General features: G+C 46.8%; 1 protein-coding gene across 2 annotated transcripts in view; it reads right to left on the bottom strand.

Annotated features, from left to right (window-relative positions):
* LOC119382553 (fatty acyl-CoA reductase 1) overlaps nucleotides 1–24,515 on the bottom strand; it is a 70,960-nt gene that overhangs the window by 23,434 nt on the left and 23,011 nt on the right. Inside the window, exon 1 of one of the 2 annotated variants that reach the window (XM_037650302.2) lies at nucleotides 20,226–20,381. The exons of the other annotated variant lie outside the window; for it this stretch is intronic. Coding sequence (XP_037506230.1) covers nucleotides 20,226–20,337 — 112 coding nt within the window. The 5' untranslated portion in view covers nucleotides 20,338–20,381. Of the gene's footprint in view, nucleotides 1–20,225; nucleotides 20,382–24,515 lie in introns of those variants that run through there. 2 annotated transcript variants of the gene reach the window in all.

Raw genomic sequence — 24,515 nt, 5'->3', positions numbered from 1 at the left:
TATGTACATTCAACCATGCGTTTGTATGTGTGCATGTATATCCACACATTCAAAATTGAAGTTTTTCGGGATGGAAGGGGGGAGGGGGTGTTGAATCCTCTCCTCCCTGGCTACACAATGATTACGTAGTACATTGAATGTGTCCGCTGCACTGACCTAACATAGTTATTTAACGTTGAATCTTCTCCTCCCTGGCTACACAATGATTACGTAGTACATTGAATGTGTCCGCTGCACTTTAACATTATTTTAGATGGGCCTCATCACACTTTCTCTTAAGGTCCTAAAGTCCTCCTATAATGCTGTCACGCTAAAAGTAAAAACGCATGGTTATAATAGCTTTGAACTGACAGTATACTAAAGTCAACGTAATGACGCGGTGTTCTTTTTGAAGCATCGTCTGTCTTAATTCTATTTTCGATGAGATGGGACACGGAGGGTGCTTAAGTAACACACCGAGGAACACGGCCCACCGGCACGCTTTTCTTTCCCGATTGGCCTGACGCACGCACGCGCTAGCTTCCTCCTCGCTGCACGCTTTTGTCGCCACGCGACGGAAACCGATTTAGGCCTCGCACGACGCGTGAAGTGCAAAAGCGAGCTTTTAGGCCAACTGGTGCGAGCGCCGGGTTGTAGTACCGGCACGCACGTGACCCGGGGTCCAGGCGTTGCGACGGCGGCAGTTGGGAAGTGCATGGCGTGCAGGGCCTGGTAGCGCAGTCGAAATCGATCTGACCCTCGAATTTGATATGGGCCTTCACTGCGAGGCGGACGTGATGTCTTGGGCGCGGTGGTTGAGGTGGCGTGACGAACCGTGCCCTCGCCCGAGCACACGTGTACGGCGGAGTACTGGGAGTCAAGCGGCTGAAGCGGCTGCAGTGCTTCAAGAGTTTGTTCATGGCTTGAAAAAGTTTGATTTTGCCAGGATGATTCGAACGTACCGCCGTCTCATAGCTCTAACGAAACAGCGTTAGGAAGGACTTGGTTGTCAGTAGATGGAAAGCATTTGCTTTGTGAGGTTCTCGGCAATCACTTCGACGTACTAGTTTGAAAATTTGATGAATTAATGAACTATATATTAACAAAAAAATACGCGGAAAGAATGGACTACAAAGGCAAGACAAGAGAACGTCACAAGGATCTCCCGACCAAGTTTAAGTACTGAACAAACGAGCGCGGTCGGTGCCTAAATCAGGCGGTGAAGTTCGTGTATGCAAATTTAATATGTGCGCCTCTACTAAAGATTCAAAGTAAAGCCCGCGTGCGCTTTATTTATTTTTGTTCCTCCGGACCAGCCTGTTTCCGCGCAAGTGGAGAAGACGCCACAGCTTTGCCTACCACATCGCGGTATGAAGAAGGCGGTGCTCGTGACACAAATATATCGGCGTGGCGGAGGGAGGGGGGGGAGGACGGCGACGACGACTATTATCGCTTCATCGACAGCGCCTCTTGTGAAAACATAAACGAACATGAACTAACACAAACAGTAAACACTGACGCTACGCTATTTTTTTAACTGTTCCGTCGTGGCTTCGCGCTGGATCACAAGCCCAACTTGCCATATCGCTAAGTCTCCGCACTACACGTGCAGCTGCCCCAATTTTTTACTCAATATTTTCGTCTGTGGGTAACCCTGTTTTATAGTTTGAATGCGCAGAGGGCAGGTGCACGGCAGTTTCTCGATCGGAGGCTGTACTGAATTCTTAGGATGTACCGCATCCTGTCGTATAACGCAAGTAACATGAGTGCAGTTAGGTGTCGGAACACAAGCTTAAGTAAGAACCATCACGGAAGCATCCAACTCGGGAACATAGCTAGAAATTAAAACCTTAATTATCTTCTTCTCCCGTCCCGTGTTAAGGTACAAGTTGCGCGTTGCTCGAAAGAGCACGCGTTCTACGCGAGACCCATCGCTAAGCTGCTATCTGTGGACTTCGTGCATATATATACACGGGCAAAGAAAATATACACGCTGGCGTCGACGTGCGTTAACGGAGGTGTTCTTAACCTGCCCATCGCGCGGTCGTTTTCACTCGGGCGTGCAAATAGGGGAGGGCGCCACGCGGAGCCGCGCTCGTAATTTCTGGCGTGCAGCCAGCGCGAAGACCATCGGGCCAAGAAGCGTAGATATATCATCTATACAGGAAGCACGGAAAATGTCAAAGGCATTGTGGGTCTGCAGATAGGCTTCAGTTTCGCACGCAGTAAGCACTTCTGTGCCCTTTTAAGGTTACCTTATATGGTTGTCCCGTGATCGCAATATCGAATCGTTATAGAGACATGTGATTTTTTGTGTGTGCGTGTGACATTAAGCGGACAAGTAAAAACGAAGGTGGCTGCGAGAGACTACACGAACTGCATGATGTTTATTAGATTAGGTGTCGCTTTTAAACTCTTGTGTCGGATATCTGAGTGCGTACAGAGAGGCAGTAATATCTAACCGTGGTTCATCTCATCACTAGCTTAGCCAAGGAGGAAGGGGGTGGAACACCCTTTCCCCCTTGTATGTATGTATGTATGTATGTATGTATGTATGTATGTATGTATGTATGTATGTATGTATGTATGTATGTATGTATGTATGTATGTATGTATGTATGTATGTATGTATGTACGTACGTACGTAAACGTATGGGTGTGCAACACTCCTTCCCCCACTCACGCCCTTCTTCGCGAAATGGCTACTTCCCTGTATCTCATTGCAGTTGCCTTTTAAATGCTGCTATTGTGAACAATTTTGCAGTAGTTGTTGTTGTAGTAGCACTAGTAGTAGCCACCATCTCTCTAATGTCAGAATAACATCGGCTTGCACTCGTTTCCCAAAGCACGATGCTTCAATTTTAATTGAAAGTTGCCAACGTGTCGTTGTGTCATTTTCTGTTGCTGACAGAAGTGGAGGCACAGTTGGCCGCTAGACTAGCAGCGTTGTCAATTACGTATACTAGTTGTAGTTTAATCTCTCTTGTTATTTTGTTGTTCTTTTTTTCTATTTGCGCTTTGGTTTGTAAGCGTGTGCTCGCGTGGTTATCAATCATCAAGCAATATGCAAATTAAACGAAGTACTGCCATGTCAAATGCAGCGAAACCGCGCCCCCCGCCGTTCTTTCAGAAAAGTAACGAAGAAAGAAAGCTGGCAAGTAAGAAAAGCAATGAAAAGACAAAACAGAGAAAGTTAGGCATTTCGGAGCAGCCTGTAAAAATGGCTTGCCCGCGTTTTCCTGTTGATATATATTACAAAAAGTAGTACAGTTTCATCGAGGTTTACTTTTGCATGGTTGATTTTACCAGACCTTTCTTGTAACACCGCCTCGTCCTGCAGGCAGGCTACGGTGCAGCGTAGGTGTTCTTACAGTGAAGTCAGCTTTCCGGAGGAAAGAAGAAAGTAATAACAATAATAATAATATCTGTGGTTTAACGTCCCAAAACCACGACATGATTATGAGAGACGCCGTAGTGGAGGGCTCCGGAAATTTCTACCACCTGGGGTTCTTTAACGTGCACCTAAATATAAGTACACGGGCCTCAAACATTTTCGCCTCCATCTAAAATGCAGCCGCCGCGGCCGGGATTCGATCCCGCGAGCTCCGGGTCAGCAGTCGAGCGCCATAACCACTAGACCACCGTGGCGGGGCGGAAAGAAGAAAGCTTTACCACTTCTTTCCTCTCCTTTTCACTCACTCACTCATTCACTCACTCACTCACTCACTCACTCACTCACTCACTCACTCACTCACTCACTCACTCACTCACTCACTCACTCACTCACTCACTCACTCACTCACTCACTCACTCACTCACTCACTCACTCACTCACTGTGACATATTACTACTACGAAAGCCTCCGAGTTAGCTGTATAAATAAATGTTAAGGAGCCTTGATGCAATATTTCGCGTTTCGCGCAGAATTCTGTTCTCAGTTAGCCACCCTGCACGCAGCTCGGTAACGGAAGCGGCGGAAATTAATGCGAAAGGCGGACTTCGTGTGTCCCAGTGCAAAGAATCTGACGTCACACAAGGAAGCCTCGAAACGATTTCGACTCCGTTGTAGTCGGACCCCAGGCAACAGCGGCTACGAGATTGGACACCAGATCTCGCCAACAGGTTACAGCGACGGTGGTCCAAGTATACGAAGAGCGCGCTGACGTCTATGGACGTTACACACTCTCGCGTACGGAAGCAGTCATACAAACTATACACTGGCAGGGGCGTAGCCAGAAATTTTTTTCGGGGGGGGGGGGGGGGGGGGGGTTCAACCATGCTTTATGTATGTGTCCGTGTATACATACGCAAGCAAAAGTGAAAACTTTCGGGGGGGGGGGGCGGCTTGAACCCCCCCCCCCTTGGCTACGCCCCTGCTATACAGTGTAACTAGAGTGTACTAGAAGTACTAGAAGCTCGCAAGGCCAGCTTCGGTCGTCGTAATCAAGAGTGGGAGAGAGAATTAACCTTAATGACAACGATGGCTCAGCGGTCGAATAGAAACAACAGAACCAGCTTGAGTGACCCAGTTACCTACTTGATAGGATTAGCTACATCTCCGGCCGTATAATATGTAGTCAAAATGTCTTAACAGCTGCGCAAAACATTTTTTTATTGAACTGGCGCTGTCGAAAGGAAGAGCTTTGCTTGCGAGACCGCGCGGTTTCCCATGTAGCATTGGCTTAACCGCTTCGAAGAAAAATTATAATTACCAACTTCGTTCTCACACGTTCTATTAGTCTTTTCCGAGCATTCCCGCGAAGCTTGAAGATTGTTTAAACAAAGAGACTAAGCTTTATCGCAACAACGAAGCATGTTGTAACAGAAATCACGTAACCCAGCTAGCTTTGTTGTTTTACACGGCTATCAGAACAATCGTGAAGGACGAGTAGAATGTGCCGTACGGATTTTCCCAAACGTCGCGCAGCGTCTGCGATTTTAATCATTGTAAAAATACATTCTTGCTGGCATATTAACGTCGTTAAAAAAATTCCAAAGCCAGTATATCATACCGCAGTGCGTGCGCAGGTTATTTTCTCGGTCAAGACAATGCATGCTGAAATGCTAACACATGAGAGCACCATGCATCTCTTTCATATGCGCAAGGTGTGTATAGCAATTTGAAAATGTCAAGAGGCATTATCAACGCGCAGCCTCTTTGGAAGGCACACGTTCTTCCACGTTGTCCTCCACGAATAGGAAAACGATGCGTCATGTCATTCGCATAGCCCACGCGTGTTAACAATAGTCATGCAAGCTTAAGAAGCACTCATTATAAAGGCATATTAACGGCGCTATCAAAACGGACAAAAGGCGAAGGAAGACCGGACGCGCGCAGATTAATGTTAATTAACTAGCCCGACTTAGAGCCATATACTTAAGAAGCACGCCGTTAAAATCGGAAGAATAAACGTTTTCACGCCTCCAGCCCTTCAACGTTCAGTATGGACAGAAGTTTAGTACCAGAATGTACACTTACACCAGACTTTTCTGGATTTGCGCCCGGTAGCTTATAGTGACTAAGCTGTCGAGCTGCTAATCTCGAGAGCGCGGGTTTGATTCCCATCCAGGGCGGCCGCATTTCGATGAGGGCGATCTGCAAGAACACCCGAGTACTTATATTTAGGTTCACCTTGAAGAAGCCCAGACGATCAAGGTTAATTCGAGCACCCCACAACGGCATGCTTCTTAATCATACCGGTGTCTCACCCCACTCATTTGCTCCGTGATGTCCACTGCATGCAGTCAACTAGGTAAAAGGTGGAGCTTATCGAATGTTGCGACAGCGATCTGTATCTTCAACAGAGCCGGGACGCCCGACATACGGCACATGAGAATGTTGACACATAAACTTGAAGTATACGCATAACGGTACTTGTGGCAGCACAGTGGAACTCGTGTAAAACGAGGTAATAACCGGGGACGGATATATGTAGGATCGAAAGGCGTATATATCGGGAGCAAGCTTATCGTGGCGTGTTTTCGAAGCCGAGCGATGCTCCGCATAGGACGCCACTCAAACGAGATGAACGCGGCAGCCAGCACGCGCGGAAGCGTGCAGGATGTCGCGATAAGGACGAGTTGCTGCCGAAGGCATCGAAATAGATGGGCCTTGATCTGATCGCCGTGCCGGTCGCTTCCTCAAGCTCCGTCGATCCGCATCTGCTGCTCAGGCCCGCATACCGTAAGTGCGGGCGCCCACGCGTACACTGACCTGAGGGCGTTCCGCCACAACATCGCGGTTTTCTTTTTCAAGTGAGGCTTTTTATAACTCGCTGCAGATCTCCGTGGCGACATCGTACGCGAAAAACCCGGCTTGTCGTCGATCAGCCGTTTCTGATACGGAAATGTCATCTTTTGTCGAGATCACTCGTCATTCCGCGTTGCCACATTTCATTGTTGCCTGGACATGCATGAACGCATGACCGTCTTTGTTGCAATGTGGCAACTGAAGTGCTTCGCTGCCAAGCACGTGGATGAAGGTCCTATTCCCGGCGTCGCGAAAGGAAAAAGTTAGGAGGGGGCATTGTGCAATGCGAAATTAATTAATTAATTAATTAATATTGTAAAATGGCGAGCAAGCGCCTGCCCTACGGTGAAGGATAATCCGACCAGATTTGGAGGGAGAGGGGAGGGGGCGCTTGCTCGGTCCCGGACCGAGATTCAAGATGGCGGCGGGAGAGCCGCTAAAGATAAAAAAAATGCCCCTACCTCCCCGAAGGGAATAGTGAGGAAATGCGAATGCATTTCTTGCGCCAAGAGTACACGGCGTAGTAATTTTAATGGCGTAAATTAATGACGAGACGAGGATTTGTACCGTAACCATTTATTTACACATTCATCAGCACCTGTTTGTGTTGTCATTGTACCTGACGGCCATAATCTCAGCCCTGTGGTCGCCGTTGGCGTTTCACAGCGGCGTCTCGAGCACACATTTCCGGATGTTCTTGAGAGGCGCCCAGCCAGCGAACGGTCGAGAGTGAGGCGCGAGCGGACGGGAGAGTGGGGCGCAGGGAAGAGAGAGAGCGAACGGCGAGAGAAGGAGCGGCGAAGCACTGCACCTACCCTCTCCTACACTCTCTCGCACCACATGCTCCGGTTGCTAGAGGCGAGGATAAGCGCGCGCGCCCGCAGCTGTTGCTATAGGAGAGGGAGTGAGAGCGGAGAGATAACACCTGCCGGCGCGCGGACAACGCCGGATGCCTTACATAGCCCGACTAAGAAATGCATTCGCATTTAAAAAATGCCCATCCATGTTTCCAATGAAACACTTTATTTACTGTTCTTATTCCCCCTCGTCACTGTCAAACCATTGAAGCGGCGACCGGTTTGACCAACGTACGACCGGCCACATGACAACGGAATTTCATAACATTAGATACGCATTCAGTGTACTCATTCTTGTGGTTTTTTTTACACAAGCGATGCTCATCTTGAAAAAAAAAGAGTGGCCTCAGGGGAGGAGGGGAAGGGGGGAGGGGCGCTCGCTCGGTGACTGGCACCCATTTCAAATTTCCCGAAAAAGAGAGGGGGGCGCTTGCTCGGCATTTTACGGTAAATAAATAAATAAATAAATAAATAAATAAATAAATAAATAAATAAATAAATAAATAAATAAAAGCAGTTGGTCAAGCACACACACGCCAAACTTCTCTCGTCCCCATATTCCCGATAGGGCAATAGTTCCTGATCCTTTTCTTTTCTTTTCTTTTTTTTCACCGGTTTCAACGGTTTTGATGTTGATGGAACGGTTCGCACCGTTCGATCAACATCAAAATGTCCGAAGTTTAATTTTCGATAAACCGATTTCTGCACATGTGATTTCGTCGCTTCGTCGGCGGAGGGCGCGCTGACGTACGGACGTGGGTTCGCCCTCTCCGCACGTTGTTTCAAATATCATATCTCTTTGTATTCTTTTATTTTCGGGCGCCCTTCCATAAGGGGTTAAACCAGCACTCCCTTGCGGCCGCGGAAGATAGCGCCAGTTCTTTTCCTACCGATTACCGCTTCCTCCAATATATATCTGGTGCGGAAATACTATCGCCTAGGAAACATGTAGCGTATTTGATATCCTCAAATGAAGTTTCAGCAACAGAAAGCACTGATATCGGGCTAATTGGTACCGGTGTATCGCTTCAGAAAGCGCAAAAAAAAATAAAAAAAACACGAACCACGCAAGAAAAGCACACAGGTCCTGCGTTCTTCCGTGGTTCGTGTTTTTTTTTCCTTTTTGCGCTTTCAGAAACTATGGATCAGTGGCAGAAAGTCAGAATACCTATCGCTAATTCATGATTATATTAATTATGTTCTAATTAATTTCCCATGTGCTCTCCGTGGACAGAAATTAAAGTTAACCATTCCAGTTTATTTTTGAGGAATTGTGTTCGGGGTTTGTTGTGCTACGATTTTGGCACTTTTGGTTGCCTATTATACGTTGTCTGGAACAAAATAAAGCACTTTGTTATTTTAGAAGTGCACGAACAGCTCCGGAGACGCGCGTATGCTTACTGTGGACACCGAAAATTTGCGACAAGCCAAGCGAAATAATGACGTCGAGTATATATTACCTAACAGTTGATAGGCTAAAATGTAAGTTAAGTTTAAGCGGGAACAAAACACATTTCGTCACAAGTTACTAGCATAATAATAATGCAGGCTGTACAATTGGGCAAGCATAGTGCACGACAGCAAGTGCGCTCTTTCATTGCGTGTTTGCGCAACTATAGTTGCAAAGTGTCGCATGAATAGACATTTTGAGTCCGTCGATAGATACGCAATAGCTGTGTACCGAAAGTCACACAATACTTCGTCACACACAGCTATGGATAGCACCACACCTACTGATATATCATCGGCTTCGACTGTAAACGTAGAATTCATGAACTGCTACCTTATCGCAAAGGACTTACTGCTGACGCCTGCTGATATAACTGTGGCTAGCAGTGGAGTGTTTATGAGTTGAATGTCCCGCATATCGCCAATCGTGACGAGATATCTTGTTTTGATCAGCGCCAAGTGGACATACACTCCATTAATGCTATACGTGCACGTCCTACGTCCTATACCTTGCCCTTCAAAACAACAGGCGTAGGATTTATTATTGCGATACCTATCAGAAATCAGCCTCCTCAACAAGCGTTAAAGAATGCCTTCTTCATGACGTTGAAAAGTCTCGATTCGCCTTGTGTTCTCACCTGCAAATCATTATCAAGTTTACTCACTTGCTACACTTTTATTTTCAATTTTCCCGCTATCCGTTGCAATCTTTCAACCCCTTCCTCCAAGTACGCAGAGTACACATATAGCATGTCAGCGGTAGCACGTATTCGCCAGCAAAAATCTCTCTCTCTCCCTCTCTATTACGATCAAGAATGAAGGGGGAGGGTAAGCGTCTAAACATCCCACGAAGAGTGGGAAAACTACGGATTTCAATGTAACGATACGTCCGGAAAACTGCAGCATCTAATCGCGGCAGATCTGGCGGCCATGACAACGTCCCTCATCGCCGCCGTAATAAGGCGGTACACCTCATGCTGTAGCAGCAGGTCATTCGTTCCTTTTACAAATGCTCAGCGCCACGCTCGGTATATACACGTGCCCCAGCTGGATCAATGCCAGGCTTAATTTGCGATGGGAGCAATTGCAGAACGTAGCTTCATGATTTCTATTTTTTGCCACGACCGCACCGTACATCTACTTACCGTCTCTCTTTTCTTGCCTTTTTTCTTTCTTTTTCCTTAACGCATGCAAAGCATCGCTCAGGAACGGCTACATTCGTAGCTTCCGATAACGCGCTTGCGTCGTCAGCGCTAATTATCTTACTGTCTCTCAAGACGATTAATAAGCTGGTGATCACTTACGTCATTCCCACGGCCGTGCATGCAGCTGAATCTTCTACTGGAGTGACGCAGCGCCCCGACGTATTCTCTCTCACCGCTGATGTAATTTTAGCTCGCGCCATAGTCGACAATATCCACATGCATTTACTGCTTTATAAGGAGAAGAGTCTCGAGACAAATCATGCAGTATTCTTTGAAAATACAAACGCAGAAGAGTTGCTCGACGGCAAGCTCAACTTGTTGCAATGCTGGCTGCACATATCTGCTGCTTGGCTTCATTGAGCTTTGCGAAAGTCGCGGTAACGAAATAACTGATTGACTGCATTTTTTTTACTTTGTTTGCTTTTTCGAAGCAGACGAGCTTTACAGGCTTGGTTGACGTAACCGTCAAACGTCTCCTTGCGTCGCGGCAATCATGATACAGCACTTTATCGTTGCCTTCCTTGTCGATTTTCTTAATTTGTTTCAGGTTTAAAATAAAGACAACGTAAATATCAGTCACCAAAGGGCATGAGTTATAAGGGAACTGCCTACTGAGCGTGGCATAACTTCTAACGCTTCCATCTTCCATGTTTCTCCGATGGCTCGTGGCGTCTCTGAAGCTTAATCTTCACCGCAGAAAGGACGTTGTAGTTATAACACACCGAATGCACCCCACACAATTCCATATCCCGATAACTCCTAAAAGGACAGACTTTAGCGATTTGAGCAAGCTCACAGCCCTTCAAAATCGTCTGCTCGCTTGACGTACATTCAGCTAATGTTTTATTAATTACATCGTCCTCTAACGGTCATTCCGTATTGCACAATAAGGACATCGCGATTATCTTTCGGAAAGCTTGCGTAATGGTAATAACCTGTCGTTCACGGGTAACTGTATACGCTGGGACAATCAGGAAAAAAACAGTCTGTAAATAACGATCAAGCAAGCATCGAGTGGGGGAGGTTGTGTACGAGCGGCTAATATTAGCAGCAACTTCGAGACGTCTTTGATGGATCATTGATTCTTCGCTTTTCGTTTCTCGCGAGCGCATAATGGCATCATCTCGCCATCTCGTTGAGCGGGCGCCTTTCCTCGACAAGAAATTGCTTGGCATTTGCTCGAGCGTCTCTATACACCTGCCCCTTTCGAGCGCATAGTGATGCAACAAATGACAAAAGGTATTAACAAAATATAAGATGAGCCGACGACGCGCTCCCGGCAATTTCGAGCGGGCACACAGCGCTCGCGGAATTTTGGTTCTGCAACTGATTGCCGTACAATCTTTTCTTAACTTTTCTTTTTCACTTCTGCGTTAAGAAAAAAAAGAAAGAAGGAACCATCGCATCAAGGTAACGCCGTTGCGATTGCGAAGCTGCATCTTGACAAAGCCGTCGGAGAACAGCGTGACTTTTTTACACAGAAATGCCGATAAACAAAACATGAGTAAAAAAGAAAAAGAACAGAAATAAGGGTGCGGGGGAGAGGAGGAGGGTCTTACACGCGAAAAGAACGATCTCGTTATGAGGCACGCAATGTGCAGGCGGATTCCGGGTTAAATTCGACTGCCTGGGGTTCTTTGACATGTATGCACCATCATATAAGTACATGAGGTTTTGTATCGGAGAACACGCTACCTCGAGTTTTGCGGCCAAGAGCGCTGGGCGACCGTGTCATGACGGGCATGAGTCCAGAAAAGAAGACGAGGATTGCCTACAATACGCGCGATATACATATGCGAGCAACTGTTCAGCGATGACGACACGATTAGAGTAAAGTCCCTAGATATTTCCCTGTTCTTTCTTAAGTACCGACAACCATCGAAGCGCCGTCGACGAATCTCATTGGCTAACGCTCGTTTTCGGTAGCCATGTTCTTCCTAACTCTTTTCCAGCACCCGGTGAAACGCGACCCCCCATTCACTAATGACAGGGGTTTGACGGGAGGAGAAAGGCACGTCGCGTTAGCATATTGTCCGTTGAAAGATGCGTGGCTATTGTACTTAGACGCGCATGGCTTTGTAAATCGTCCAAGTTAGGAAGAAAATGGCGTCGAACGCCAGCTGCGCGTGAGTGAAGGCCGGGAAAGGAGGCAGTTGTCGCTACTTAAGTAAAAGGGAAAAATCTAGGGACTTTAAATTAGAGGTATTACAGAGTGCATCTACTCCTTATCCCAATATTGTAACCATAGAGAGAAGAGAGAGAGGGAGAAGTACGAGGGAACTGAGTGTAAGTGCTGGTTTGAGGCAGGCCAATATCACTCCATAATATTCGACCTACAATCTAAGAAAAAAAGAAGTCATATGACTCGTTTTTGTGAGCCGCCTGACTTGGCACGTATATGACTAGAGAGACACTTTACTCTCTTTTGGGTCCCACGACCCTCCGACGAGACCGTAACGATCTCCAAAGAGAGTTCACGTGCCTCTTTAAAGAGAGTCATATAGGTGGCAAGTCAGGAATAACAAAAGAGTCAAGTGACTCTTTCTTTTTCCTTAAGAGTGTTAGCGAGTGGAAGCTATGAGATCAATTGCGATGAAAGTAAAAAGCCGCACGCAAATCTAAGGAGTGCTTTTCCATTCATGTCGACACTCGGCACGATAAAGTGTTCGTCTGTGTATGTAAAGACCGTCAAGCTCAGAAAAAACCGTCGGATCAGGCGAGCGCCACAGAAACCGTGAATGCAGTAGTGGTCACTGCGGAAAACGGGAGGCTCAAGGGTCTGTCGGCGCCTTTGATGCGAGCAAGACGATACCAAAGCGGAGTTAGACAGATAGGGCTCGCGATACGCACTGTGGCAAAGCTCACACAGTCTGGCGGCGGCTGAGACGATCGTCGCTGCTCGGTCGATTGCCCAAGCGCGGGCCTTGAAAACGCGCAGAGCGGCAGCCCGCGGGACCGAGGGTACCGAGGGGGGGCCAACGCCCTCACTGTCACGGAAACGCGCCCGACTGACGCAGCTGCAGCAGCGAGCGGCAGTCATAAGCTATAACGAATCCAAACGACACAACTAAATCGAGCTACGCGGCTCCCTCTTGCTGTGTGCATTACACATTACACGCTGTGTTTGCATGAACCTGACCCGGACGAGTCGAGTCAGCAGTCGGACTTCGAAGTCGGGTCAAGCGAGACAACTAAACCCCTTACAGGTGGAGATAGCTAGAGAAAGAAATTATACTTCAAAACGTCCCGGCACACCTTCCGCACGGTTTTGTAAGTGTTTTACATGACTCTGGAAAAAGAGTTTCTACCAGACCAGGCGCTATTCACATTGACTTCAATACGTGTGTACTATATAGGGCGTAGCCAGGATTTTGTTGCGGGAAAGAGGTTCTACACTCCCATGTGCGTGTGTGGGGTGGGTGCTGAGGCATGCTCCCTCATGGTCTGCGGAAGATAACGCCAACTTCTTCCCAGATCAGTTTCTCTCCCTCTCTCTCTATCTCTCTATGCTACATATTATATACATACAACAAGCGTTAAGGAATGTTCGGGGGAGGAGAACCGACCCGCTCCCCAAATTTTGCTATACGCCATTGACGTGTATGGACGCGTGTATCTTTCAGCGACGTGCACTCAAATAATTTGTTACGCCCATTTCAAAATGCCTCGCCGCGATCGTTGGCGGGTCGACGAGTCCCTTTCGTCACTTTCGGCACTGTGGACATCCGCGCTCCCCGGCGATTCCACCTCACTGACGCCTCACATCGCGTGCCCCTATTCTCCTTTTACCGACGTCTCGAGTGTCAGATTAACGTTACTTTTTTTTCTTCCAGAAAGCGAAATTGCGTTTCTTTTGGGGGGCTTTCCCGACTCTGTGAAATTCCCTCGTGCAAGCTATAACGCGTCTTTTTTTTTTTTTTTTCGAAGTGTCGCGTGCGCTTTGGCTGATCGTTGTACCTGTCGGGCAAAGATATGTTGCTCAACTAACGGCGCGGCGCGCGCACACACGCACACGCACACACTGACAGATACGCGCGAACATGCACAAACGCAAGCACGCACACACACGTACGCGCTTGTATGTTGTATATCACACAAGCTCATTTCCGAATAAAAAGGAATCTGTGTAAGCAGTTCCCAGACGGTACCCTCCATCTCCGCAAGCGCATAACATTACCCACCTTTTATACGATGCTGCTTTACAGCTTTAACCTAATTGAGTTTCGTTGTGTTACGTCATGACGAAGCCAGGTCGACCTCGAGATCGTTCATCCCCGTGTAATCATCCTCCCATCGTTCCTCCGTATCGCACTCTACATCGCCAGCATTGCGAAGGAGAAACTCGTGTCCTCGAGCACGAAGTGCTCAGGCAGTAGCACATAAGCACATGCACAGAGGCAGTGCAAGTGCTCGATATCGGAAGCCTCTGTGCATTGTCACAGCTGGCGGGCCACCGCCTTCCGTCACGCCGGCTCTGCGCCGAGTGTTTGTGACTGGCGAGGCGCGCCGGGGAGCTGTCGACCTAGTGCGCGCTCCGAGAGAAAGCACGCCAACAATGTTTCCTGTCACGGACCTTGCGTACGCGACGAGTGCGCCTACGTTACCCTTCATTGTCTCGCGTGGTCGCCTGCGGAGCAGCCCGCTACACTTGCATGGGCACGCCCACAAAAACACGGGGCCTGCTGTGCAATCGCAGGAAAAAGAAAGGGTATCGCACACGTCGCCGGCTGTGTGCACTTCAACAGCGGTGATTATGCAGATCAATGCAGCGTTTAAAAGAGAGGCTGATCACTCTTTTAAGGGTCCATAAACCATTACGAGTTCAAATACGAGAGAGTGGCTCCTTTCTCGTCTTCACTACCCTTCCTATTGGCGCTGTCTCCTCCTCGCCACTTATTCCTTCATAAAACACGTAGACAATGTCAGCACTAAGCGTTGAGCCTATCAGGATTTCGTTCTTTTCGGCTACGCGCTGTTCTCTCCGCTTGCGCAGTCGAAAACGCACTACACGAAGTGAAGTCAGTTCACCGCGCACGAAAGTCATGCGAGACAAGGCAGAACGGGCGTACAAATACATGGCAAAGCAGGAGACAATCCACAACTGATGTCCCTCGTATATGGACCAATCGAGAGCTTATTTCCTCATGACGTCACGTGAACAGACTCCTGGCGTCACGAACTGTGCCGAAAAGACGGAAGACGGCAGTAGAGAATAACGCGCTCGTTCTTTGCGCATTCAGGGGTTGTTTAGGGGCCCTTTAAAAGTTGTGCATTCGCGTTTCTGTCATCGAGCCTTGGCTTCTACCCAGCTGTTTACATTTTGTAAGAGTCATCCCTGGGGTCGCGGCTACGACGTCGAGCTGCTGCTTGAGTGCCCTTATCTTCGGCCGTTTGAAGTGTAACATCGCTGTAACATCTAGCGACAACGGCCGATGATGATACCAACGCTCGAGCGTGCAGTCATATCAGCCTCGAATACTTCCGCGGTCTCCTCACTTCGTCCGTTTCAAGTGTAGCACCGCTGCAACATATAGCTTCGTGCGGCAATTTAATCGATAGTATTCTCCAATTTCGTGAGGCTTTCTCCACGTAGGCAGCTTCCGTGTAGAACAAGACACGTGCAGTTTGCCACGCTAGACCGCGCAGACGTGCGACCAACCGCGTCGTCTAAGCTTTCGTGACCGAGTGCTTAAGTCGAATGGTTAACTGTCGTGCTGACATTCGATACTCCCGTCTCAGTGTGTCGGCGTCAGCGACACAGCCTCCCATGAGAGATGCAGAGAATGATTAGGCGTATACTATGTACAGTTAACGGGTCCGCTTGAACAGACGCAGCAGTCGTTAGCTGCTGACGCGGTTGGCTGTGTGACGATCCTTACAAAAGTTGCTATAAAATTTACGTTGTGTTCTCACGGGATTTTGGTCGTGTTTCAGATGGCAATTGTATATAATGCGCAATTTTTGTAAGGACATGTAGGCGTCGGTACCGCCACGGCCGTGCAATGTCCTTGTTGACATTCAAAGGGGTGCCGATATGTATAGGCCACGCGAGAAACAAAAATTGCGGATTACTGTTCTACAAAATTAGCGCATATGAGCGGCTGCCGAAGCGAATGAGATAAACGCAACGTAACTTTATGATCACTAAAATATACGTCTTAAAAGCAAATTTGAGGCTGCGACACACAATGTGTCGATTCTTCTTTTTTTCAATTTGATATCGACCACTTTGTCACGAACTGGCGCTCACTGCATGAAATCCGCTGCGGAAGTCAACTAGTATCAGCTTCGCAGTAACTTGTGTATTACATTTATGTCAATAAACATAAAGCATGGAGCTAATTGAGACGATCGCATTTAAGCGGAATTTTGGTTATGACGAACACTGCATGCATGAAAGTTTCGGATTGTTTCTGACAGAACCGATGCAAATGCTTAACAAGGACCTCGATTTCAGTTAATGCGAAGTTTCACAGCAATCGCTGGCGCGCCTGGCATTGTATTCAACTCAACGGAGAGAGACGCGGATCGCCGAACAGTTGGAGGCGAATGTTAATTAATTGTTGGGGTTTATAACGTCCCAAAATCACGATTTTATTATGAGAGACGCCGTAGTGGAGGGCTCCGAAAATTTTGACCAGCTGGGGTTCTCTAACGTGCACCTAGTACACGGGCCTCAAGTATTTTCGCCTCCATTGAAAATGCGGCCGCCGTGACCGGGATTCGATCCCGCGACCTGCGGGTCAGCAGTCGAGCATCATAACCACTAGACCGCCGAGGCGGGTAGGAGACGAATGTGTTAGTTATCATTGGCGTAGAAATGGAGAAGGGGGGATGTAAACCCCCTCCCCGAAATTTTTCATTTTTGAACGTGTATATATACAGGCACACATACAAACGCGCGCATGAACAATGAACATACATGAAGCTTAAAAAAATTTCTGGCTACACCCATAAGCAGATGGTGCCTATTCTTTCAACAGCTACGCCAACGTGATGTAATACTTCACAGACGTTTAGGGCTGACAGCATGTTATATTCATTAATTTTATTACTTTTTGCTGCATAAGAGAGCGAAATAGAGCGTCGGATGTACTCTTTACCCCAATCTCTCCACAGCAACGTATGTATAATAGAACATAACATAATTGACACAACTTATGCATAACATAATTGACACAATAATTAAAGGGGACTACGAAGTGCGTCTGCAAACTGGTAATTATGGTGGGAAACGCCCGGCAGCGTCGCTGACACGTGACTACCCTGAATCATTTGATGCGTACATATATTTTTTCATCGCGAAGAGGGCACTCGATAATATTTTATTAAGATAGGGGAAATGGCAGTTCTTTTTTTTTGTTTTGTTTTTCGTGACAGCGCATGCGTTTTCGCAAACCCGACAAGCAACGATTACTCAATTAGCCAATAGGCCCACAGTCACATGAGAAGACAAAGTGGCGTTACCCACTTACGTTGCGCTAATGCTGAAGGCCATTCGCAAGGTGTTATGTGTATGTAGCAAATTACACTAAAACTTAGTAAGCGCATTTTCGGCATAATGCGCTTGCTCACAGTGCCCATCGAAACCATACACTCGCATCCAATGTAAGCAGTTCGGTGAACTACATTTCTGCAGTAAACTGAAATAATTATGCGTGCTTATTAATGGTTTAATGCGTCTCTTCTTGAAATTCTGCCCGCAATTTTTCTGTTACATTTACCAAAATAGAACACGTGCAGCGATCGATTATCATCACAATGTTAATTGACATTCTAATCGTGCATGCGTGTAGCAGCAACTTCATAGTTAACGTTAAGAATTTTTTTTTCAAATAAAGAAATTTGAGGAATTGACACTAATGAAGTTACGAATTCAATAATTTAGGTTAAGGATATCTAATGAATCGAATGACACAATTTAAATATAACAAACACCTCTTTTTTTTACATTTGTCTTTCGATTTTGATGCATTTTGATCTAGCAATGAGCTCGCTTTTCTAACAAGTTCATTGTGAGTGCATGCGTGGTGGCGCTGTGCGAGTGTGTAAAAAAATTTATGTTCAAGTAATTAAAGTTCCGTTCGTAGTTTGTGCTCTGTGCGTCATCGTCTCTTCCTTTATCGCTGTCCAGCTTGCGCAATTCAACCCTTTTGGTCACCTTACGCTGCCATTTGAAAGAACATATTTCCCATGTCTTATATACGGATCATTTCTGAAGGGGATTTGGTGTGGCGCCAGAATTCGAGAAACATGTCGGTACTGATTTCCAGAGTGACTCAAATGTGGACACCTATGGTGAAATACAGATTTTTTTCTCCCGCGGTTATGTTTCAACACATGGTGACCGCAGTGGGTGCCTCACGAAAAAAGAAAAAATGTTTGAGAAGAGTCCCGCCTCTGTATCCCAGAACAAAGCGTTATTAATCGCAATAGGCGAGCAAATAATGCGACTATCACTTAGCAAAGTCACAAACACTTTATTCCTTGCGAAGCCGCGGGACGCAAGCGAAACGTCCGCCAGCCCCATGCGGCCAGCAGGCCGCGTGTTTGATACCGCTGCCGTACAGTATGCATGTACAGTATGCATGTACAGTATGCCGTACAGTATGCCAGGCACGTAGCCAGGATTTTTTTTCGGGGGGGGCCCAAGGCCTAATTGTTCGAAAGACAGTCTTTCCATGGCAAAAACAAAAAAAAAGTTGCCTGGGAATATAGAGGGCTGGAAAAATTTCGGGGGGGGCCCGGGCCCCCCGGGCCCCCCCCCTTGCCTACGTGCCTGCAGTATGCATCCTTTGAAGATGAAATTTTTGTCGCGATGTCTTTTTCTTTGCCCTTGTGGAACCATTTGAAATAATATATTGCAAAGTGCGTCTCTTTTTCTTGGCCACATTTTTTTTCCGGTAATAATAATAATAATATCTGGAGTTTAACGTCCCAAAACCACGATATGATTATGAGAGACGCCGTAGTGGAGGGCTCCGGAAATTTCGACCACCTGGGGTTCTTTAACGTGCACCTAAATCTAAGTACACGGGCCTCAAACATTTTCGCCTCCATCGAAAATGCAGCCGCCGCGGCCGGGATTTGATCCCGCGACCTTCGGGTCAGCAGTCGAGCGCCATAACCACTAGACCACCGTGGCGGGGCATTTTTTTAAATTTTTTTTCCGGTAGTGACAAGATTAAAAGGACTCGAAGGTGGGGTTGCCATGTCCGCTCGCCCTTATTTTCATATCCTGGCCATTGTCTTTAGGCCTTACGGTCACCCAATCACCGAACGGGACGAAAAACGAAGACTCGCCCGTTATCAGGACCAGCGGCGATCAAAAAAGTGTGCCTGCTGTTACGTGCAGGACAGGGAAGTGGATTCTGTCTGTTTTCACGCTAGCATTAGCGCTTAGAAATTTGTGCGGCGCTTTGTGCACCGTAAGCAGAGCCTGCGTCTGGAAGCGCATGCAGCGTGCACGCTCGCGGAGGAAAGCATCCACGTTGACAGCAAGCTTGTCGAAAAAAAAAATTAGGCTAAATGTCTTCGTAATTAAGACGCGCAAATAGAAATTGACGAGTCTAACGGAAAGTCTGTAATGTCAAGTTTGGACTGCAGGGCCGGTACACTATACAGTGTATCGATGCCTTCTGCTCGATACTATACAGACGATTAAACGTAAGACGCAAGGGCGCCGCCACCTTAGGGCTGGTAAACGAATCTTTTTTTATTTTTCTATATCGCGACGTATTGATAAGGTCACGAAACGTCGAATGCGCCGACCCAACCGTTTTCATGCGTATGCGTATGCAGCGTAGCACTCTTCGTTTATAGTTAAATATACAAAACGGCAAGGCTATAGCCCAATATGGCGGCACCGAAACCATTCCGTAAAAGCATGCGTAAAAGTCTATACGTAACGCCTTGACCAACAACCGTCGATCGGCTGATTACTTTGATAACACTGGTGGAGCGGGGCTCTGCAGACCGTCGACTGTGCGCGAAAAGCGTTGAAATTAATGGCATCGGAAAAACGCACGGCTGCATAGTCGCGGCTCAGTCCTCAACATCATATATGCAGAGAACTGATTTGGCTTCATGGAGGAACCCGTATACCTTTGTACACGGTTTTAAGGCTATAACTATGACATAGCGTGCTTAATAGACACCTTCTCACGAAAATACGCACGCTTCAGAGAGGCAGAGGACGCTACGCTCAAGACGACACTGCGGACGCCCCGAGAAGAGAAAAAAAAGGTTGTTGAGGAGACGGCCATGCTTACGTTGAATGAATGAACCAAGAGACCTCGAATGGATCGCTTGGGTGAAGCGCCTGAATGCGGCCTTCAAGCATTTTTTGATGACAAACATTCTTCAACGAGGCGTGCGACCCGACAAGCAGTAGTCACTCAAAAAAAAAAAAAGACAACAACTCGACGACCAGCTATATATAGGAAAAAGAAAACAGGAACCACCGTATTATACACATGCGCTCACCGACGATTGGTGAAGTCCTTGAGCTCCGTTTCTTAGCGCCGCGCGTCGCTTGGTCGGACGGCTGCGACGGCAGCGGTTCGACTTTTCGCGGTAGCAGGTCTCCGGATCCCATGGCACGGAGGTGCGTACAGTGCAGCACCTGTCGAGCCACTGTGTATCTCCACGGGCATCCGAAAACATAAAAACTGGCGCGGCGCGCTCTCAAGTTTGGCACGGGGATGAACAATGAGGAAAGGAGGAGCAGGAGGAGGAGGAGGAGTGAAATTATTACTCCACTGCATGGCGAGAAGAAACGGACTCGGTTTTTTTTTTTTATTTCGGTGTGTGCTTTGTTTGTTCCTTTAAGCGGGGGTAAATTCGCGCCGCACCTTCACGTTCCAGTCATCTGCACAACTTATCAATTACATTACGACATTTCGATGTTGACCGCACTTCCTTGCTTCTTTTTCGTCGCCGTTAATGACTCCCTCACTCTCCGGAACATCGCGTGGTTGAATCGACGAATAAGGTCCGCGTCGCACGTATACGGACGATTTCTCTCTCTTTCTCTCCCAACACCCTCGCCACCTCGTTGAATACCCGTTCTACAGGCCCGTGCTCAACTTTGAGGGTACTTCGCGAGAAACTACGTAAAAGGAGCGGCCTATAGGAGATGCGGATGACGAGGAAAGCGCCTTGGTCGCCGCTCACTGCGTGCTCAGGGAGCGCGGGTATTCCTGACGACGCACTTTCTTTTTTTTTTTTTTCCTGTCGTCATTCGCCGTACACGATGGTGTTAGCTGCCCGGAACGAGCATCTATAGCGAGAACTCGTGATTGTGCAAACGGGACGCCGCAGAAAATAATGCGTCAGGACGGTGTTGTCGAAAACAGAAACAAACGGGGAAATTTGTCCGCTGCCGGCCGAATGCGCATTAGCGATAAATGCACGCGTCGACAGACGAGCACTGTAATAGAGTGACCTAGTAGTTATTGGCCATTCTAACTATATACTTATTCCATCTTACGCTGTGGACTCCCAGTGCGCGGCCGCACTCCTGCCGGCCTTTCCCTCTCCCCCGCCTTGTCGCGCCGCAGTGTTACTCTCTCCCTCGATAAAATCAGAGCTGGCAGTTGGTGGCTGAAGGTGGTGAAGCGAGACTTTGGGGATGGTTTCGTATAACTCGCCCGTTAGCTCGAACTTTCGCCAGCATAAACGATGCAGAGGCCAAGGCGTCTACACTGGGAAACAAAAACTTTGATCAAGTGCGCACGATATAGCCGTCTGCACAAACAACAGCAGGACGTACGCGCTCTGCAGGGACTCGGCGAGTTGTCCGTCCATTATACACCCTTATTCGCCGTCCTTCTGATCTGACATCCGTGTCTCAGTTTACCCAGGAGCTCAATGACTTAATCCGGGAGGGATACGCGAGCCTTTGTTATCAGCGAGATTGGACTCGAGCGTATGGCCATCAACGATTTGTTTGTTATCATACGGTTGTATATTGGTTGATGTAAGGCGCATAAGCCAAAGGAACGCCCCCCGGTTTGCCCGGATTTATGTCACCTCGTACCTCGTAACCTTCGTAATCCGACAGGCAAGCTAAAATCACACTAAGCCCCGGTAGAGGAAAAGGTGCTGGCATTTATGAAACTGGGCGATATAGCCCTAGAAATAGGACACACACACACACACACACACACACACACACACACACACACACACACACACACACACACACACACACACACACACACACACACACACACACACACACACACGCACAGATAGATAGATAGATAGATAGATAGATAGATAGATAGATAGATAGATAGATAGATAGATAGATAGATAGATAGATAGATAGATAGATAGATAGATAGATAGATAGATAGATAGATAGATAGATAGATAGATAGATAGATAGATAGATAGATAGATAGATAGATAGATAGATAGATAGATAGATAGATTCACGTAACAAGAACCAAGGATTGAAAAAAAGGTAGACTGCCATTGAATGAAACCTACGACATATATACCGTCATGTGGCACTCATTGGGGTATATTTTATATTGCGCTTAATTAGTTAATTAATTTTCACTCTAGGGACAAATGCGTTTCGTTACGTTGTAGAGCGCATTCCGAAACGGCCGGTCCAATTTTTTGTGGCAACCGACACGCTGCGTGGCGACCTTTTCTGGTTTAAAGAGAGCTCGCGAAATATGAAATAAAACCGCGTGACGGCGCTCATCCGCTACCGTGCTGCAGCGCTGTCAACTATGAGAGGGATGTATAATAATATCATTTACAGCTATATAAGTATGCAACGACATGAATTTTTAATGGAGTAATTAGAACTGAATTTACATGATAAATAATCATTTAGTGGTTTGCTTCCAGCGCTATCCACACCGAAAGACACGCTGCAGAGTGTCAGAAACGCTGCAGTCTTTTGCGCCATGTTTCGCGTGCTTTGAATTTCGAGCTATCGATGCGAGCCCGGCATGCATTATACATCGTACGTTACAGGGTTAAAATTAGCGCATACGCTGGAGTTCCGGGTAAGCTTAGTAGAGAGATAAGGATTGAACTACAATTCATGGCAAACGTATATGGTGATCGAACGCTGCTGCGCTTGCACGCACTTAATGTCTTATCGCTTCTTTCTTTTTCCTTTTTTTATTTTTTTTGCACTGTGCCACGTTTTCTTCCACCAGCGGTGCAGGATTCTGTAGGAAACTGGTTATAGTTAAGTTGCCCGTCTTTACTGTGATTTTTTTTTCTTGTCAGTTAACTAAGTGTCATTTCTTTACTGATTTCTACGTCTGACAGCGCACATTGTATTACACTTGTTCTTTTTGCATTCTAGTTGTTCAAAGAATTGAGCTCTGGATCCGTTCCTTGACCAACTATGAATTACCAACTAGCCCACCTATCCATCATATTGCTTTTTTGTATCCTCCACAATGTATACATAATGCCCTGCCGTGCCCTTGGAGTACCCGCATAAATAAATAAATAAATAAATAAATAAATAAATAAATAAATAAATAAATAAATAAATAAATAAATAAATAAATAAAACTGGAACGACATTAGGTTGAGCTAGTTTGTAAGTATGCATCATAAAAGAAAGTAAGGCAGGCAAACACGGACACATACCAACCATCTGTCGTTATGAGCCGTGTGCCCTTTTACCTGTTCTCCTAGTTTTGATAGTCGGCGGTTGCGTTGTCTTGTTCGCCTCTTGTAGTCGCGTTCGCACACTTTACCTTACCAAGTCAAGGTGAAAACATAGAGACGTTTCGGGAACCATACGGGTTCCTTGATCACGCGTCCTCGAAACGTCTCTGTGATTTCACCTTGACTTGGTCAGTGACCGCATCTCCATCCCCTGTTACCTGACCAGACGAGCTTTCGTCGAACTCTTGACTACGGTGCACGAAGGTCGTTTCGCCTGTTGCAGTGGCCGCGTTATATTACGCCAGCATTTTGTTTGAGTTACGTCAGGTCTCATGCTAAATAAGTGAGCTGCTACCCCTACTTCGTATAGCACCCCAATTTGCTGCTATGGCATTCATTGCTTTGAAGGACTGACAATTGGGCAAATAACGGCGCCGCAAGGTAAGTCGAATGCACACGAGAAAGATTACACGATTCGTGTAATCTTTCTCGTGTGCATTCTTCCCTTGTGGCGCCGTTTCAGCAGTATGAATCATTGCTTTGCCCTTGCGGCGAGACTGACTTTTTGTTATCATCATTAATTAACAGCTGTGTAGTTCACAATTATACATTGCATTACATGGTCTGATTTATTATTTCAGCATCTAGCGCACACACAAGACAAGGACTAAGTGATAAGGACTGAGTGTAGACAGGCGCTAAGCGCACCATTGATTTAACGAAAAAAAAAGGAATAAATTATCTTAACCACAAGCCGTGATCGAACGACACGGCGTAAAGGGCAGTACAAACAATCTCTTAATCTTATATGTTTTAGGCGGCTTTTATTTTGCACTGTTCATCGCTGTTCATCGTATCTTATGTAAAATGTGATAAATGCGGTTGCGCAGGCTTTACATCAACCCCATAAATAATGAATATAAGTGTGACGCTTTGAAAATAAATCTGTTGGAATCGCCTGTCTGCGTCAGTTTCTCACTGAGTCCTTGCTTTATGTGCGCGTTAGATGCTGACATGGAATACCAGCATGCTCAAACTTACGTGATCCTTCATTTAATATGTACATACTAGCAAATTTATACGAAATAAAAAAAAATGCTTTAAGAGGCTGACTGAAAAATG

Source organism: Rhipicephalus sanguineus, chromosome 2, assembly GCF_013339695.2.
Source record: "Rhipicephalus sanguineus isolate Rsan-2018 chromosome 2, BIME_Rsan_1.4, whole genome shotgun sequence".
Classification (NCBI taxonomy): domain Eukaryota; kingdom Metazoa; phylum Arthropoda; class Arachnida; order Ixodida; family Ixodidae; genus Rhipicephalus; species Rhipicephalus sanguineus.
Note: the sequence above shows the minus strand (reverse complement) of the source record. Positions and strands in the feature narration are given on the sequence as shown.